Source organism: Leptomonas pyrrhocoris, assembly GCF_001293395.1.
Source record: "Leptomonas pyrrhocoris isolate H10 chromosome Unknown, whole genome shotgun sequence".
NCBI classification, from domain to species: domain Eukaryota; phylum Euglenozoa; class Kinetoplastea; order Trypanosomatida; family Trypanosomatidae; genus Leptomonas; species Leptomonas pyrrhocoris.
This window is the reverse complement of record NW_015438369.1, coordinates 245,850-263,723: the sequence shown is the minus strand read 5'-3', so window position 1 is coordinate 263,723 and position 17,874 is coordinate 245,850. Positions and strand designations below refer to the sequence as shown.

Below are 17,874 nucleotides of genomic sequence, written 5' to 3'. Positions count from 1 at the left end.
ATACATCTGTCCATCTCTTTGCTTTTTTTTTTCCAGGTTTGTCAGCTCGCGTTGTGCACCGCTGAGTGCCTACAAATAAAGGAGCATTTCATTTGAATGAAGTTTGGCGAACGTACTTTGCAAACCTCTCTCGCTCTCGTCTCTGTGTGTGTGTGCGTGTGTGTGTGAAAACAGTAATAATGATAATAACAGTACTAATAATTGTAATGCGAAAACAGAAACGTCTGTTAAGGTCGAGAGATTTACAAGAAAAAAAAAACGTGCCATAAAAAATGGTAGAACGACAAAACAAACAAACAAAAAAACGATATAGCAATAGAAAAATAGGTGTATATGGAGTTAGCTAACTCATCTCTTTTCTCTTTCTCTCCTTGAAAGGGTTCGCATCCTGGCCACGACAATTCGCATTTCTTTCTCTTTTCTTTTCTGAATCCAGAGGCAGCAGAGGGTAATTGAAACAAAAGGCGTAAATAATAATAATAATAATAATAAAGAAAAGTGCGTGTACTGCCTTGGCAAACCTACGGAAGAAGTCGATTGCGGGCTGCAGACAGGCATGTAAGCGGAGATCTGCAGTAGGAGCGGTAACACCACGAGAAAACAAATTCCTTTTCTGCATCGTCTCCTTTTACTCTGTGAGCTTCACGCGAATGTGTTACGTGAGGAAGAAAGAAATAATAATAATAATAATAATAAAAGGGAAAAGACCGAAGTCTGTATCGATAGCCAGTTGAACCGCTCTCCATTGTTTTCATGTTCGGGGGATTCTTTTTCTCTCGCGTGTCCGTGAACGTGGCGCGCACGTAACGAGACACACTCTACAACACATTTTCAGTTTTACACACTTAGCGAGACAAGTTCCTAACCTCCACCAACAAGGAATTATCCATATTTTAGAAAGGGCTTCTATTCTCGTCTCGATATCCTTACGTACGTGCGACAGAACAATCACGCGTAGCAGCCTGTTTTTGCCATCGCAGAGGAAAAATAAAACAAAGAAAACAGAGAAAAGCAAGTCATGCTCGGAAAAGAGAAGCCGTTCACTTCATTTCACATTATTCGTTCACGACTTGGGAGAGAAGAAAAAGCCGGCCGTTTTTGTGGGGGGTTCCCGCTAACGCCACATCCGCGGATGGCTCATGACGATCGAGAGGAGAGAGAAACAATACAAAACACAAAAGAACAGAAAACACGTAAAAATGCGAGGGCGGGGGAGAAATAATAAAAAAGCAAGTAGAAAAGAGAAGAGAACAAAAAGGGGTGAAAAAAAAACGGCCGAGTGAGCTCTTCCTGTTAACGCCGATCGCGCCACCTTTCTGCCTGGCCTTTTACCCTTCTGCACTCGCTCTGCTTGCTTCGTTGAAGCCCTTGCTTCAGCTTCCTACGCCAGACGAATTGGGTTGAGTGGCACTGAAACGCTACAGTCGCAAAAAGAAAAAAGATAGGAAAAAAGAAAAAGAAGTTAGGATACCTACCTGTACTTCCATTACTAGCAAAAAGGTGCGCATTGCATTATGAAAAGGATGCATGCGTAAGGAGGAGACAAGCGAAAGAACACGTCACTTTGGAGAAAACTATATACTGCTCGCTGCCTGTAGGGCGCGCCGCTCTTCTCGCCTCCACCACCCAGTCCAACCCTTCTACAAAGACGTGTTGAGGTACTTCTTGGCGAGCGCCTCCGTCGTCGTCGACTTGGGGCGCTCCAGCGGGCGGCCCTGAATGCGGTCCCACACAACACCGGACATCACGCCCATCTGCCGCGACAGGCCGAACAGCACCGTGTAGTAGTCCTGCTCCTTCAGTCCGTAGTGCTGCAGCAGCACGCCGGAGTGCGCGTCCACGTTCGGGTACGGGTTCTTCGTCTTGCCGTGCTCCGTCAGGATGTCGGGCATGATCTTGTAGATGGTGTTCACCAGCTTGAACAGGTCGTCCTCGAAGTGGTGGCGCAGGCAGAAGTCGCGCTGGCACATGTACCGCGGGTCCGTCTTGCGCAGCACCGCGTGGCCGTAGCCCGGCACCACGTGACCGGCCTTCAGCAGCTCCCACGTGTACTTGGTCAGCGCCTTCTCCAGCGCCGCCTCGTCGCTCACGTTCACGCCGTCCGCCTTCACGCGGTCCTGCATGCTGAACAGGTACTTCAGCACCTCCTGGTTGGCCAGCCCGTGCAGCGGCCCCGCCAGCCCGTTCAGGCCCGCGCTGAAGGCCAGGTACGGGTCGCTCAGCGCGGACGCCACCAGCGTCGTGGTGTGCGCCGACACGTTGCCGCCCTCGTGGTCCACGTGGATGGACAGGTACAGCCGCATGCAGTCCCAGAACTCCTGGTCCTTGAAGCCCAGCATGTTCGAGAAGTTCGCGGCCCAGTCAAGGTCGCTGTTGCTCGCAGCCGCCACCTCCGTCGCGCCCGTCGTCGCGCGGTTGTAGATCATCGCGGCCACGGAGGGCGTGCGCGCCACCAGGTCCAGCGCGTCGTCCAGCGCGTACTCCCAGTACGTCTTCTTGTTCGACTTGCCCGTCGCGTACGCCTCCGCGAACTTCGAGTACGTCTGCAGCGCCATCACGCCCACGCTGAAGGCCGTCATCGGGTGCGCGTTCTTCGGCAGCGCGGCGATCGCCCTCTGCGCGGCGCCGATCGCCTCCGCGTCCGCGCGGCGGTGCAGCTCCGTGTTGAGCGCCTTCGCCTGCTCCGCCGTCGGCACCTCGCCCGTCATCAGCAGCCAGAACATCGCCTCCGGCAGCGGCTCGCTGCCACCGGGGGCCTTCGGCAGCACCTTCTGGCACTCGGGGATCGTGCGGCCGCGGAACCGGATGCCGTCCATCGCATCAAGCAGCGATGACTCGTACACAAGCCCCGTGATCCCGCGCATGCCGCCGTACGCCGCCTCGATCGTCGCGTCGCTGAGCTTCTCGTGGCCGTGCTTCTTCTTCAGGTCGGCGATCTTCGGCGCGTCCTCCTTGTTGCGCTTCAGCATCTGGTCCTTCATCTCGTCCACCACCGACGACGCCATGCGCAGGCCCGCCACGCCGCAGATCGTCGAGCAACGAGCAGCGCGCATGGTTGGGATGAGTGGCGAGGGTACTGTTGCGTGTAGTGGAGAAAGCGGAAGATGCGTGAGAGCTAGGGCTATAGCTAGAGCTGGTGTGTGTGTGTGGGGTGGGTAGAGCGTGTAGAGGGTGAGTGTTAATTCTGCGGTAATGCGGTGTGCGCGGCGCGATGGTTTGACGTGGGAGTGGGGAGGGAACCACAGCGTTGAGGAGAGGGGAGGCGGACAGCAAGCACAAAATGCAAGGCAGGAGGAGGTGAGAAACAGAGATGTGAGCGAGGGAGTGAAGAGGAGAGAGCAGCGGCGCTGCTCGGCAAAGGCGTAAACGTTCCTAGCACCGTCATCATATGACAGAGACGACGAGAAGAAGGAAAAGTAAAACAAAAGTCAAGAATAATATGTGCACTTAAGAAAAGCCACATCATACGAAGAGGGTAGCACGACGAATAGAGATCGGAAAACGCATCGATAAAGCGGTGGAGACGAGCACTTAGGAAACTGCGTTGTGGTGGCGCCTGGTTCGGCTTCAGCGCACTATGCGCTGCTGCAATCCACGTTCAGCCGATTTCCATTACTTGCTTCGTTGAGTTTCTTTTTCATTTGTGCATTTGTGTCTTCTCGTGTGAAACGAGGAAAACGCCGTTGTAACGCAAACGCGCCGGACCGTTCATCTGTACGTGGTGAATTGACAAGGCGTGCTAACGGACCGGGAGAGGCGGCGCAGACACACCACGGGTCGTCCTCCCTCTTCTTCCGTCATCCTTATCTAACTTTCTGTGGTCCATTTGCGGTGTTCGTCCGCCTCGGGTTTTTTTCTTTCTTTCTCATCACCGCGACTTGCCTGCTCTTACGTCGTTTAGCTGAGGCAGGGAGGAAGCAAAACAAGAAAAAGAAAATGAGAAAGGAGGATGTCCCACCGCCCTGTCGCCTCCGTCGGCGTCGAGGTGGTGCTAGCCGCAGACCTCCTCTCCCCCCAAAAGAAGAAGAGGAAACAACACCTAGACATAAGGTGTGAAAAACAACAACAACATTTACTTGAATAGGGAAAGAAAAAGGGGCAAAAGAACAAGCTCAGCGGCAACGCTGAACAGAACAAGAGAAAAACTCGCGTTTGGCGAGCTTTGCGTATTATTTTGTAAATATGAGAGGTCCCGTCGGTCTCTACCCCTCCCCCCCCCCCTCGTCCATGCTCAGTGCTGCCAGGCGTTCCTGCGGAGACGTGTGTTGTGGCCCGCACCGCTGAAGGGTCCCCTATTAGCCTTCAGGACACATGACAAGGGAGACGGAGAGAAAACGTATCTACGTAAACTGGCAGGACTGGTATTTCGGAATAGCGGCTATACACCACGCATGTGGTTTCACGTCACCTATTGGTGCCAAGAGGAACAGGAAGAAGCTCGTAAACGTGTGTCAGAATATAGAGAGGGAGAGAGAGATACAGAAGACCGGAAAGCCATCACTAAACCGAAGCCATAAATGAAGGGGATCTGTTTCCCCGAGTGCACACACAGACACCCGCGCGGAACAAAGATCGATCACACTGGAATATCTGCGCAGACGTCCGTGACGCAGAACATGGAAGAAAAGAGGGAAGAAAGCTAAGCATGCAAAAGCAATAATAATAATAATAATTGATAAACGTTTTCGTATTCGCTTGCAGAGACAGAACGGGCTGCAGCGCTCCTGTGAGTTGTCGCAGAACCGCCACAGACACCTCGTCCTGTGCATCAACGGAGGAAAGAATGTGCGCCGGTGCATGTGCGCACGCCAGCGGTGCGGCTGCTCCACGCGCAGAGGGGAAAGGGAGGGGGAGAGATAGAGCAAAGAGGAGGTGCAGGCACGCTGCATCCTGTCGTTGCACTCGGCAGAGAAAACTGTGAGAGTGAGATCGATAGCGCAAAATAGACGGAGGGAAGGATGTATCAAGGAAGACAGATGGCGTGTTATGACGGCCGATGTGCTGTGCATCTCCTCTCTCTCCCTCTCTCTCTCGAGAGAGATTAAACAATGCCTCTCATACACAGTCGCCTTCGTCCCTACACCGCTACGCCACTGTGCCTCCGCATGGCTCAGCTCGCCGGGAGGAGGCACATCATTACGCGCGTGTGCTCCGTACGACACAGACGCGGCACACGGAGGGAAGAGCGCGGCTGTCTCCTGAGCGCACCGAGAGACTCGCCCCGCGTTGTCGTTCCCTTCTCTGTGCCTCGCATCTTGCAAGCGCAACAGCGACGTGTGTGCTCCTCTGTTCGCGTTCATGCGTGTGTCGGTGGCGGGTGCTTTGGGGCCCAGGAGTGTAGGTGCGTGGGAGTGGACGTCTCTCCGTTACGCGTTTCTTAAGCGGCTGGTCATCGAGGGCTGACGCGACAACAGGTTCGCCACCCCATCGAACCCCGTCTCACTCTTCTACAAAGACGTGTTGAGGTACTTCTTGGCGAGCGCCTCCGTCGTCGTCGACTTGGGGCGCTCCAGCGGGCGGCCCTGAATGCGGTCCCACACAACACCGGACATCACGCCCATCTGCCGCGACAGGCCGAACAGCACCGTGTAGTAGTCCTGCTCCTTCAGTCCGTAGTGCTGCAGCAGCACGCCGGAGTGCGCGTCCACGTTCGGGTACGGGTTCTTCGTCTTGCCGTGCTCCGTCAGGATGTCGGGCATGATCTTGTAGATGGTGTTCACCAGCTTGAACAGGTCGTCCTCGAAGTGGTGGCGCAGGCAGAAGTCGCGCTGGCACATGTACCGCGGGTCCGTCTTGCGCAGCACCGCGTGGCCGTAGCCCGGCACCACGTGACCGGCCTTCAGCAGCTCCCACGTGTACTTGGTCAGCGCCTTCTCCAGCGCCGCCTCGTCGCTCACGTTCACGCCGTCCGCCTTCACGCGGTCCTGCATGCTGAACAGGTACTTCAGCACCTCCTGGTTGGCCAGCCCGTGCAGCGGCCCCGCCAGCCCGTTCAGGCCCGCGCTGAAGGCCAGGTACGGGTCGCTCAGCGCGGACGCCACCAGCGTCGTGGTGTGCGCCGACACGTTGCCGCCCTCGTGGTCCACGTGGATGGACAGGTACAGCCGCATGCAGTCCCAGAACTCCTGGTCCTTGAAGCCCAGCATGTTCGAGAAGTTCGCGGCCCAGTCAAGGTCGCTGTTGCTCGCAGCCGCCACCTCCGTCGCGCCCGTCGTCGCGCGGTTGTAGATCATCGCGGCCACGGAGGGCGTGCGCGCCACCAGGTCCAGCGCGTCGTCCAGCGCGTACTCCCAGTACGTCTTCTTGTTCGACTTGCCCGTCGCGTACGCCTCCGCGAACTTCGAGTACGTCTGCAGCGCCATCACGCCCACGCTGAAGGCCGTCATCGGGTGCGCGTTCTTCGGCAGCGCGGCGATCGCCCTCTGCGCGGCGCCGATCGCCTCCGCGTCCGCGCGGCGGTGCAGCTCCGTGTTGAGCGCCTTCGCCTGCTCCGCCGTCGGCACCTCGCCCGTCATCAGCAGCCAGAACATCGCCTCCGGCAGCGGCTCGCTGCCACCGGGGGCCTTCGGCAGCACCTTCTGGCACTCGGGGATCGTGCGGCCGCGGAACCGGATGCCGTCCATCGCATCAAGCAGCGATGACTCGTACACAAGCCCCGTGATCCCGCGCATGCCGCCGTACGCCGCCTCGATCGTCGCGTCGCTGAGCTTCTCGTGGCCGTGCTTCTTCTTCAGGTCGGCGATCTTCGGCGCGTCCTCCTTGTTGCGCTTCAGCATCTGGTCCTTCATCTCGTCCACCACCGACGACGCCATGCGCAGGCCCGCCACGCCGCAGATCGTCGAGCAACGAGCAGCGCGCATGGTTGGGATGAGTGGCGAGGGTACTGTTGCGTGTAGTGGAGAAAGCGGAAGATGCGTGAGAGCTAGGGCTATAGCTAGAGCTGGTGTGTGTGTGTGGGGTGGGTAGAGCGTGTAGAGGGTGAGTGTTAATTCTGCGGTAATGCGGTGTGCGCGGCGCGATGGTTTGACGTGGGAGTGGGGAGGGAACCACAGCGTTGAGGAGAGGGGAGGCGGACAGCAAGCACAAAATGCAAGGCAGGAGGAGGTGAGAAACAGAGATGTGAGCGAGGGAGTGAAGAGGGATGGGTGGCTCCGACATAAAATCACAGTAAAGGGGAGATTAGCACAAGGCAGTAAACAGTAGCGCCTCTTCATACACCAGCGTTGATAAATCGAAAACGGTGGCACAACGGCTCCGCGGCTAATACGGGAGAAGAGCAGGAGGCGTTGACACACAGGAGCTACGCGAGGCGGTGGAACCGACGTGTTCGCATTGGCTTGAGGTGCACCGCTGCCGTTGAGTCTGTGGAGACGATCCTGTTTCCGCGGCGATCCCGGTGACACTCGCTGGCCGAAAGAGATACCAACGAGAAAACAACAAAAGAAGAGCGAACGTATTAAACGCACAAGAGCTGCCCTTCGCTAAGAGAGCACGCAAACACACGGCTCACTCACTCCGTCCTCCTCCCTCCCCCCCCCTCCCTGGCAATCCACGGAGAACGTAATGACGCACTAGGAGGTACGTACTATTGATGCCAGAACAGGAAAAAAGAAAAGAAAAAGAAGGGCGTCTCCTGAAGCGTGAGCACGAAGCAGCGCAGCATCGTATGTGTGTCTCACAGGGAAGTGTGTTGAGCTGGCTGTTCGACCCAAAGAAACGCACCTGGGCGGTGGCTTTCGCCATGGCATATTGCAGCAGTACTAATGTAGAGAGCAGACAACAACAACGGCAATAAAAATATAAAAAACGACCTGGTCTTGTCAACCCGCAAAGACGCACTCTCTTCTATCTATCGTGGAATTTGCGCCGTTGTGAAAGACACCGAATAGTATCCACCATAGGAAAGAGAATCCGAACTAACGCTGTTGAACGCACGAGATGTATAAAGAGAATAGTAATAATAGCAATAATAATAATAATAATAATAATAAAGAAAGAGCGAGAAGTCACATGGAGAAAGAAGTCCTACTGTACATCAACGGGAGTGTGAAGAAATACAATGCGTTTTTCTTTTATATATTGTTGTTACACACAAATCCTTTGTCTTTCTCCTTCTCTCTTTTCACTGGCTGCGGAAGGAGGAAAAAGAGAAAAACAAAATCGAAGAGGGTGGTCACCCACTTCGCTCCACGCACCGTCACGTTGGTGCTCACGCGAGACACATACAAAACAACAAGGCGAAAGTCAAATAAAATATTTTTGCAAAAGAAGGAAGGAAGATGGTGGGGCGCTGCCTCTGCAGCAGAAAAGGAGTTCCTTCCTTTTGTCGTTGTTGTGCTGCAAAGGCACACCTTCGACGCATCACCTCACGTGGATCGAACGCCGCCTGAGCCGCAACACGACGTGGCTCCGTGGGACTTCATCTTGGTCCTGCAACACCGGCGTGCCTGGGGCGTACACCAGAGCCACGTCTGCTTCCGTAAGCTGCAGCGCTTGCCCCACCGCGCAGCGACAAAGACTGCGCTTCACGTCGCGTATGGTCACGGGAGAGCCGAAGGAGGACGCGGATGCGACGCTGCCTGTCAGGCCCTTGTTGGCTCCCTGCTCCACCACCAGCTCTACGCGCCCCATGGGCGTCAACACCATGGCGGACTGACATGGACTGCGGTGAGCTTCCACAGCAGGACGGGCCGACAGTGCAGCTGCTGCTGTGCCAAAGACGCGTGGAGAACCCCGTAAGAGCGGACCCACAAACACCAAACCACTCTTGGAAAAAGTGGATCGCGCGGCCGTGATGAGGGCCCGCTGGTCACTTCCCATCACTACGTCAGCCTCGTGCACGGCGAGCGCTAACGACGGTGTCATCGCCCCTGCTGGAAACCGCATCTTTGATGTGGTGGTGTCGGACAAGGGATGAGACGAGAGGGACTGAGGTACATGCTCCGAGTTTTCGTCAGAACGCGCTTCTGCAGAGCTTTTCGTCGTCTGCATCGGTGCTGCGACGCCGAGGTGCAGCGCAAACTGCATGACAGGTGGCTGAAGGTCCAGAACGAGCGCCGGCGGGAGATCGCGTTGCGATGCATCGTTTGCCCTCGCAGGTGCACGTGGAAGCGAGGTGGGCTGGAGTGACTGCATAACTCGTGCTGCCACGGCCGCCGCCGACGATGAAAGACGAGGATCTTCCGATGTGCCAGTCAGGAGGGGGTGCGGAGGATGCACCAGCGCTTCAGCAATTGAGAGGGCTGCCACGCAGTCGTCCACCGCACCTTCCGTTCCGCTTGAGGCGCCATCCGCTGACACCCGCGAGGATGTATGGGAAGCGTTGTGAGGCTGCTGCTGATGTCGCGCAGAGCTGACGTCGCTTTCATCTCCGCTGCTGCTCAGCGTGCACCAACACCCCCGCAGCTGCACACCGCCGTTGGGGTACACCGACTCCAACAGCGAGGGCAGGTAGCCGTGACACAGGTCTGTCAAAAGGTCCTGACTAAGCGACGAGGCGGCTGGAGAGGCGGGGCGGACGCCGTGGAGAGCAGCGCGGGGGGATGCATCGGCATCGGCGTGCCGTTGCTCCTTCGAGCGTGCGTCGTCACCGAGAGCTGCGTCCGCCGACGCCGTGGATGCACCCGCTGCTTCCGGCATCAACAGCAGAAGCAGGCCGTTCCCGAACGGTAACGTCAAACGGTCTGGCTGGACGCTGGAAAGGAAAATACTGCTGTTGCATCGGACCTTGGCCAGCGATGACGTGAGTGGAGCGCAGTCGTCGCCGGACACGCCGAATGCGAGATCGCCGTCTGCACAGGAGGCACGAGCGCGCGAGAGCGGTAGCACACCTTTGCAGTCGTGTGCGTCCTCCGCCGTCCACCACAGCACACGCGAAGCCGATGAGGCGGAAAGCTGAGCTGTAGCTCGCCGTCGCAGATACGTCTTCACTGCCTGCACATAGTTTCCATGCCGCGATGTACCGTTCGGGTCTACCAGCAGCACCGCAGCACCGTCGGTGCAGATGGTGAGCGGGAGCAACGACACGTGCATGAGCTTGCGCAGACGTGACAGCGACAATGACGGGGTTGGTGTCTCGTACGAGGGGCCGCCGTTGTCGGCGTGACGTCGATCAACCCGTTTGCCATTTCGTTCTTCAACAAACTCCAAGGAGGTCGTGTCCGCTGCGGTGCAGGTGCTGGTTGTCATCTTGTTGAGCCGAAGCACCGCTTTCGAAAATTGAACAGCGGTGGGGCGGTACACCGCAGGAACGGAATCCATATTTGGTGGAGGCGACGGTGATGACGGAGTTGTAGACTTGCGCAGTCGTGCAAGTGAAAACGAGGTAGCCGTTTGTTGTTGCGGCGGTGGTCGCTGCGGACGTTTACGTTGCGGTGAACGAGGTGGCGATGGTGGGTGCGGCTGCGTCTCCGCAGAATGCAGGTGGCGCTCCTCTGTCGATGCGGTGCCCTGAAATGGGCCTTTCGCAGGAGCAGTAGCCGCAGCATCTTCCGCGCCTTCATCGGTTAATGCAGCGGGGGAAGAGGGGGGACAGGCTTTCACGCGTAGCGACAGCGGCTTCATCCCACGTGCTCTCCCAATCACGCTGTTCGAGCGCCACACGCCACCCGTTGCCGACCGTGTAATGCTCGGCAGCTTCTTTTCTCCCTCGTCGTCGCCTTCGGCGTGCTTTGTTTTGTTCCCTGGTAAGGACGCAGCAGCAGCAGGAGCAGCATTATTATTACTTGAAGTTGTTTGAGGGATGTTGAGAGAGCCTGACGAGCGCAGCGGTGCAGAGAGGGGTGCGTGAAGAGTCGCAATGGGGAGCGAAGGCAGCTGATGGGGCAGGGCGGCGTCGGTGTCTTCGCCGTGCGACAGCGGTGGTAGGTAGGGCCGTGAGGACCGAGGACCTTTGTTGTCCGGTGCGGCCCCCGCCATTGTGATGATTTGCCGTCCTTCACCTAAAGCTTCGATCCTCGAGACAAATCTCTCTCTTTCTCTTTCTCTTTCTCTTCATATATATAGGTTTGTATGAGGTAACCGTGATACAACGATCGAGATGAAGTTGAATAGCAGCACAGAGACTCTGGCGTGGTGTCCACAAGTGTATGCAATGAGATGACAAAACAAGAAAGAGAAGAAAGAAAGAAAAATAGTGTCCGGTTTTTTCTCTTTTTAACAGTTTCTTAACGTTGTGCAGTCATCGGCAGCGGTACAGGTCAGCTTCGCAAAACGCCGTCTGCACAGCTGCATCGTCATCAGGGAAACAAAAACCATCACGCTGGGATCGAGCTTGCGGCGTTGCGCGAAAGCAAAGCTGAATACAGGAATCAAACAGTGCACAGCTCGCAGCTTGGCGTGCTGGGAGCAGGGAGAGGGGGAGGTAACTGGTCAGCGAGATGCTGCACACACACACACACACACACACATGCCGTCATTCGCAAGGCTGTTTCTCTTTTTGCCTCCTTCCTCTCGTTGCCGCTGTGCACACCGTGGACGCGGTTTTCACCACCTTTCCATGGCTTTGTTACACGGTTCTCGTTTTTGGTTTCCCTGAAGCTTCACGTATTGTGTTTCCTTTTTTTTTTTTGCAGTTGTTGTGACCGACACACGGCAGGTGGAGGGCAACCAACAAGCTAGAATGAACGACAACAAATACACACACACACGCACAGGCCATGCACAGGGCGAGTTTACCACATACGCGTGCCATCAACACACAGCAAAAAAATTCGAAGTAAAACAATCGAAAAAGAAAAAGAAGAAATAAAGAGAGAGAGGAGAGCAATGTCTGTCTGTGTGTCTGCGGGAGTGTGTGGGGAGGGCTTCAAAAGTATTCCAAAAGGCAAAGAGGAAGAATAATAGTAATAAAAGAAAAGTGAAAAGACGCAAAGAGAGAGAGAGAGAGAGAAGGAAAGAAAGAAGAAAAACACGCACAGCCCACTCACAACGATGTGATGATCAGCAAGCCTCCACATGATACGAGACGATTCAGTGGTTCGCTCTCCTCCCCAAAATACACACACACACACAACGACAACGACAACGACAACGACAGATAAGAGCACAACGCACCTCCGCACGACACGACACGACACGACAAAGAAGGCATTAACACAGAATCGTAGGCCAACGAAAACAACAGCTACCACCATCCAGAAATAAAAAAGAAAGGAAATAGAGATGTTTAAGAAGTAAAGGAAGGCAACCTAAGAACAACAGCCACACACACACACACACACACACACAACTGAAATAAAAAAATAAACCACAAAAAGAACGTGCACAACTCCTGATTGACTATTATGTTTTTGGCCGGCACTTGTTGCTTGCACAGTTCACCCTTCGCATCACAGAGGCCAACAGAGAAGCTATGAATTAGCTGACTCACATAAAGGAGTCGTGTGAACCTGCGTGTGTCATCCATCATCCGTCAATCGGGGAAAAAAAATGACGCTTCCACACACGCTACAGCTCTTCAAATACAAACATAATAGGCACTCAAGAGGCGTACAGGCAGGTGCACTTATCGATCCTTACCGAGTCCACAACCAACGAACAACAACAACCGCAAAAGCCCTGTACATTGTTTGGAGTGGTAGGTGATTGCAACAGCAATACCAACGATGACAACAACACAAGCTCAAATACAGAGTCTCTCTCTCTCACACACACACACACATATCCACATCCACGCATGAAAACCGATGTTTGTCCGACGCACGTGTCTGTGTATGTGCGCGCGTTACTTAAGCTGTTAGGTCGAAGAGCCGCAAAGAACGTCTGTGTTGCAATCGGTGTTTGTTAACAGGAATAAGCTGTGGGTTTTTTTTTCGCACGTGTGTGTGTGTGTGTGTGTGTGTGTGTGACAGAGAAAATGAACACTAAAACGGCAGCAATAAAGGCAGCGCTGAAACGGAAGCGTTCACTACAACAAGTAGACCGAAAACACCACGAATTACCATCAACAACAACACCAAAAAAATGAAGAAGAAAAGTATACAAACTTTTTTCCCTCTGCTGCCCCGACGCACAGAAGCAATCAAGTGAGTCGAACTCTTCTCCTTTTCCTGGCACACCGAAGCCCTTCATACGTGAGCACCATCACACACACGAGAGAGAGAGAAAACAAAAACGTATAGAGATAGATATGTACATGTACATATACGGTGGTCCGAATAAAAGAGGCAGAATCATAGTAATAATAACAATGAGGGGCTTGAGAGTATCCGAGTGTGCGAGCGTCATCCCGACGAAACAGCAATAACAACAGAGAACACACAGAAACCATCATGGGTCACGAGCGTCAACCGCAAATGCCGCTCTACCCCCCTCCCCGCTGTCGCTGCCATTACTGCTCTGGCCTCTCTCACAAAGTAAAAAAACAACACACACACACACACAGTTATTATTGCATTAAATCTCACCCACCACCGGAGCGCCTAGTGTGCCGCTACCCTTACCCTCCGCCGTCGCGGCCGCCGCATCGCCAAGCCCACTCGTCGCAGTCGCTCTCGCGTTGTTGCTAAAGCCGTTGCTGCTGCTGCTGCCAGCACCGACAACACCGCTGACCCCACTGCCCGCAACGGACGGCTGCCCTTCTGTGCTTGCCTTTGCCTGCGGCGGCGAAGGCGCACCGCCGTCTTCTCTACCCCCCATCATCGTCAATTGTTTTTCTTTTTGATCTAGCCGAAGGAGGTTTTCTTCGCGCTGCTGCTGAAGGAGCTCTTGCTTCTCCTTCAGATGAAAGAGTTCTTGCTGCTGTCGAAGGAATTCTTCCTGTCCCTCATCGAACTGCTGCTGCTGCGCCTGCACTTCCATCCCCACCGCATCCGCCGTGCTGTCGTCGTGGAGGATCTGGGTGTTCGCCACGGCTGCCTCCGCATTCTCGGCCGCGGCGTCCACCGCCTCTTGCGAGGTGGCCTGCTGCTGCAGCACCGACATAGCCTCCTGCACCTTCGCGTTGTGAGCCCAGCTTTCATTCTTCAGGATTGTCCTCTCAGCCACCGAGTCGACGACGAGGCGGGTGTTCACGACAGGGTCCATCGCGAGCTTTACCATGCCATCCAGCAGCGCGTTCTCAAGCACGTCGTCCGCGCCCACCTTCACGACCTGCTCCGTCACGTAGGCGAACATCTGCCGCCCGCGGAAGCTGTAAGCTGTCGCCAGCTTCACGATGGAGGAGAGATAGTTTTGATACTTTTCATCGTTCGCCCCTCGCAGGTGCTTCAGGATGACGGCCACCGGCTCATAGGTGGAGGTGCGCACCTCCATCACACTGTCGTCGAGCAGGCGCGAGACAAGCGCCAGGACGGAGGAGAAGGACGGGCTGTCAGGTGAGAGAAGCACCGCCACTGCACCAATCCGCTTCGCCACCTCGTTGCGCAGACGCCAGTTTTCACTCTCCAGCGGCACGTGGCACAGCAGCGGTACGAGACGGTCGCGCGTAGCGGGTGTGACGAGGGCCAGAAATTTTTCCGCGTTCAGCACGGCACCGCGCTTGATGTCGTCCAGATCGCGCAGCAGCAGCTCAAAGGCAGGCACGATCGCCTCCTCGGTGATGTCGGTCCCGAGCAGCTCTGCCATCTCGTGTAGCGAGTAGGCAAGCGACTTGCGCACCTTCCACTGCACGTCCTTCAGCATCGTCGCGTAGGCGTCAGCCACCTCGGGCCAGCGGGAGGGACCAATCACCTGCACCACCGCAGGGAAGCAGAAGGCGCAGTACTCACTCAACGGGCTCTCGACGTTGTCGGACTGGAAGGCCATCTCCGTAAAGAGACGCAGCAGCTCCGGGCTGATGTCCTCGCTGCGGAGGGTGTGCAGGAGGCGTCCTAAGGACTCGTAGGCACGCGTCCGCACCCACCGCGAGTCATCCTCGAGCAACTTCTGAAACGCGGGTACAATAAACTGCACACGCATCGCCTCTGGTAGGCCTTCCGAGACCTTCTCAATCGACTCCGCGCATGCCTGACGCACGCCCCAGATCTCATCAGCGCACAGGGCGAGATACAAGGACAGCACCGTGCGCTGCGCCTCTTCAGTTGTCAGGACGGCGCAGACGCCGCCGAGGTTGCTGCCGACGGTGCGGCGCACCGTAAAGCTCGAGTCGTTCGACAACAGCTCCAACTCCCCCAGCACCACCGTGGTACAGAAGACGCTGCCGAACTGCGGTGCGAGGTCGTTGAAGAGCTGCGCGGCGACGACGCGGTAGTCCTCCGCACGCTCGTCGTGCGCGAGAGTCATGACGACGTTCAGCAGGTGCGACTGCACATGCTCCTTGTGCACGAGCTGGGCCAGCTTCTGGATCGTCTCCAGGGCCACCACGCCCACCTCCACGTTTTTGTCGACGAGCAGCTCGAAGGCGGTGGGGAGGAAAGCGTTCAGCAGGTACTGATACCCCGCATCGCCGCCCTGCTGGACAAAGAACTCCGCGAGGGGAAAGAGCTGCTCGACGAGGGCCTGCCGCACCACCGGCTCGGCGTCTTGGGTGAACGAGGTGAGCAGCGGCACGATGGCGCGCGCGCTCTCGGCGTAGCCGGCATACTGCGCCGTAGAGCAAAGCTCCCGCACGAGTACGAGTCGCTGGAGAGAGAAATCGGATTGGTAGTAGAGCAGCAGACGGTTCAGCGGGTCGAGAGTGTCGTCGATGGCGTACTCGTTGAAGATGAACTCCTCCTCGGCATCCTGGTTGGCCTCGTCAAGAAGTTCTGCCGGCATCTTCTTCTTTTCTTTTCTTGTTTCTCTTGATTTCGTACTTCCCTCTTGGACAGTGGTGATGGTGATAAATATGATATCGCTGTTGGAGTTTTTTGGTTTTGTTTTAATAGGCGTGTTCCGTCCAAGGAGAGAACAGCAGCAAACAACACCCACTAGAGGTCGGACTCACAACGCTTTCTCACACCGTTTTTCCCTCCGTACACGTAGCAAAATGGAAGGAGTATGCTCGAGTCTGCTCTGCGGGGTCGTCACGAAGAGAAAGAGCGGGGCACACTGCCACGACGAAACCTCGGTTTACCGACGTGTGCGTGTGCGTGGCTGCGAAGGCGTAACGGAAAGCAGCAGCTGCGAGATGCAGGTCGGCGGCAGGAGGGCGAAAACAAGAGCAGAGGTGAATTTGTGATAAACACGAGGAGTTTATATGAAGAAAAAAGATAAAGGCAATAAATAAATAAATAAATAAATATATATGTATGCAAAAGAAAAGGTTGGCGAAGTCGAAGAGCGTGCAATCGAAGGAGGAACGCAAAACCGCTGCCGACGTTGACGATCTCCGAGCGTGTGTAATACTTCTTTTCTTTCCTTTTGTCCGCGGATAAATAAACAAAAAAAAACTCTTTGAAAAAACCACACAAGCAGGCGTCGGTAACTCGAAGCGGAGCCGCAAAAGAAAAAAAGAAAAAGGGGCGTTACTGCTGCGTCAGGCACTCTTAGTTACGCGAGTGCACTAACACACATATATAAGCGGAACGAAAAAAGGGTTACACTTGATGCGTCTCGCGGTGTAAGGAGTAAGAAGAGAAACACAGCTATATATATTTATCTCTAAATATAAATGGGACGTAAGAGGGAGGTATGTATCTCAATCACTACGAAACGCGGTCGTACGGGGTGTACGGTGGTTTGGCTTTGTGCCGTATCTGCTGCTCTGTCTTTTCTTTCTCTTTTTGGTTAAATCACAGTATATTCCTTTAGCTGTGGCTCGGAGTAGTTCTACAAACTGGGGAGGGGGGATTCTTTTTGCTGGCGGTTTTTACGTCGATGTTCTCGTCGTCTCTGCTAAAAAACAAAAAAGAAGAAGAACAATAAGGCGCTGCTGCACGTTGAGGGAGGCGACCACGCGCACACGCAGAGAGGCGAAATGAGGATAGCGCAAAGGCGGACCGGAAGGGAAAGGCTGGATGGCGAATCACGGCGAGCGAGCGGGAAGCCTAGGGGAGAAAAAAGAAAGAAAGAAGCAAAGCTAAACAAGGCCTGCAACTGCAGAGGGGCCGTACACATGCAACGTGATGGTTGACACCGTTGTGTGTTGTTGTGGAAACAGGGCGAGAAGCGGATAACGTAGAGGAAAGAGGCGGGGAAAGAGAAGCGCGTAGGGAGGCAGAAAGACGTCACATCCCCGCCAACTCGGGGAGCGCACTCAGGTGGAAGGGGTGCCGCGTGGGCGACGATAACGGGACCGCCTCGGGAACTCGTCGCATAACAGTCACGGCAGAAGCAAACCCTTTCATTTTGCGTTTCAGTTTCTTCGCCCGACGGAGCATCGCGTAGGCGGAGACACACATATCCAACGAGTCGCTTGCTCAGTTACTGGCAGACATATTCTCTTTCCCCGTGTGGATTTCTGTCTTCACTTTCTTCTTCCGTTTTCATCTGCTAATATAGAGCGCTGTCATCAACGAAGCAAGAGTTTGTAAATGCCATAGTCAACATTAAGAAGAGCTTCCTCTTCGTTCCACGGAGATTGGCAAAAAAGGAAAGCACACACACACACACACAAGTCTGTGTGGTATTCCGTCAACAGGAGTTCCGGTAGCACCGGCAAAGAGCAACTCGAACGACGTGCGTTCACCCTCCCCCCCCCCTTCTCACACCAGCGAATTCGCTTCGTCTTGTGGGGAGCGGCATCGTGTGTTAACGGCAGACACCTTCGCGCCCCTACCACCTGTGTAGACGAGCATCGGAGAAGGGGGAAAGGAGTTATACATAAAATAAAAAAGATTGGAAAGAGTGTATCTGTTCTTAAAATGGAGATTTTACGAAAAACACACAAAGAGATGCAAACGCAGGACAAGAAGGCAAAACAAACAAACAAACCAAACCGGAGAACAGCGGAGGAGATCGATCCACAACGCACACGACAGCAGCGAAAAGCTGGAAGATAAAGACAACGAAGCG

The 17,874-nt window shown here is 55.1% G+C and overlaps 4 protein-coding genes across 5 annotated transcripts; all 4 read right to left on the bottom strand.

The window, feature by feature from the left end:
- Nucleotides 1–1,640: 1,640 nt before the first annotated feature.
- Nucleotides 1,641–3,186, bottom strand: ABB37_06150 (putative mitochondrial citrate synthase; the record flags this gene model as incomplete). The annotated part of the gene is made up of 1 exon (XM_015804415.1): nucleotides 1,641–3,186. The coding sequence occupies exon 1, from the start codon at nucleotides 3,051–3,053 to the stop codon at nucleotides 1,641–1,643; it is 1,413 nt and encodes a 470-aa protein (XP_015656989.1). The 5' UTR covers nucleotides 3,054–3,186.
- A 2,261-nt stretch (nucleotides 3,187–5,447) lies between these two features.
- ABB37_06149 (putative mitochondrial citrate synthase) lies at nucleotides 5,448–6,993 on the bottom strand (the record flags this gene model as incomplete). The annotated part of the gene is made up of 1 exon (XM_015804414.1): nucleotides 5,448–6,993. The coding sequence occupies exon 1, from the start codon at nucleotides 6,858–6,860 to the stop codon at nucleotides 5,448–5,450; it is 1,413 nt and encodes a 470-aa protein (XP_015656988.1). The 5' UTR covers nucleotides 6,861–6,993.
- Nucleotides 6,994–8,361: 1,368 nt separating this feature from the next.
- On the bottom strand, nucleotides 8,362–11,067 carry ABB37_06148 (hypothetical protein; the record flags this gene model as incomplete). The annotated part of the gene is made up of 1 exon (XM_015804413.1): nucleotides 8,362–11,067. The coding sequence occupies exon 1, from the start codon at nucleotides 10,258–10,260 to the stop codon at nucleotides 8,362–8,364; it is 1,899 nt and encodes a 632-aa protein (XP_015656987.1). The 5' UTR covers nucleotides 10,261–11,067.
- A 2,328-nt stretch (nucleotides 11,068–13,395) lies between these two features.
- On the bottom strand, nucleotides 13,396–16,969 carry ABB37_06147 (hypothetical protein; the record flags this gene model as incomplete). Of its 2 annotated transcripts, none has more annotated exons than XM_015804411.1 (1): nucleotides 13,396–16,969. In XM_015804411.1, exon 1 carries the CDS (start codon nucleotides 15,694–15,696, stop codon nucleotides 13,396–13,398), a length of 2,301 nt encoding a protein of 766 aa, XP_015656985.1. In that variant the 5' UTR covers nucleotides 15,697–16,969. The 2 variants fall into 2 exon arrangements, with proteins under 2 accessions (XP_015656985.1, XP_015656986.1); XM_015804412.1 differs by having other exon boundaries at nucleotides 13,396–16,958.
- Nucleotides 16,970–17,874: the final 905 nt, after the last annotated feature.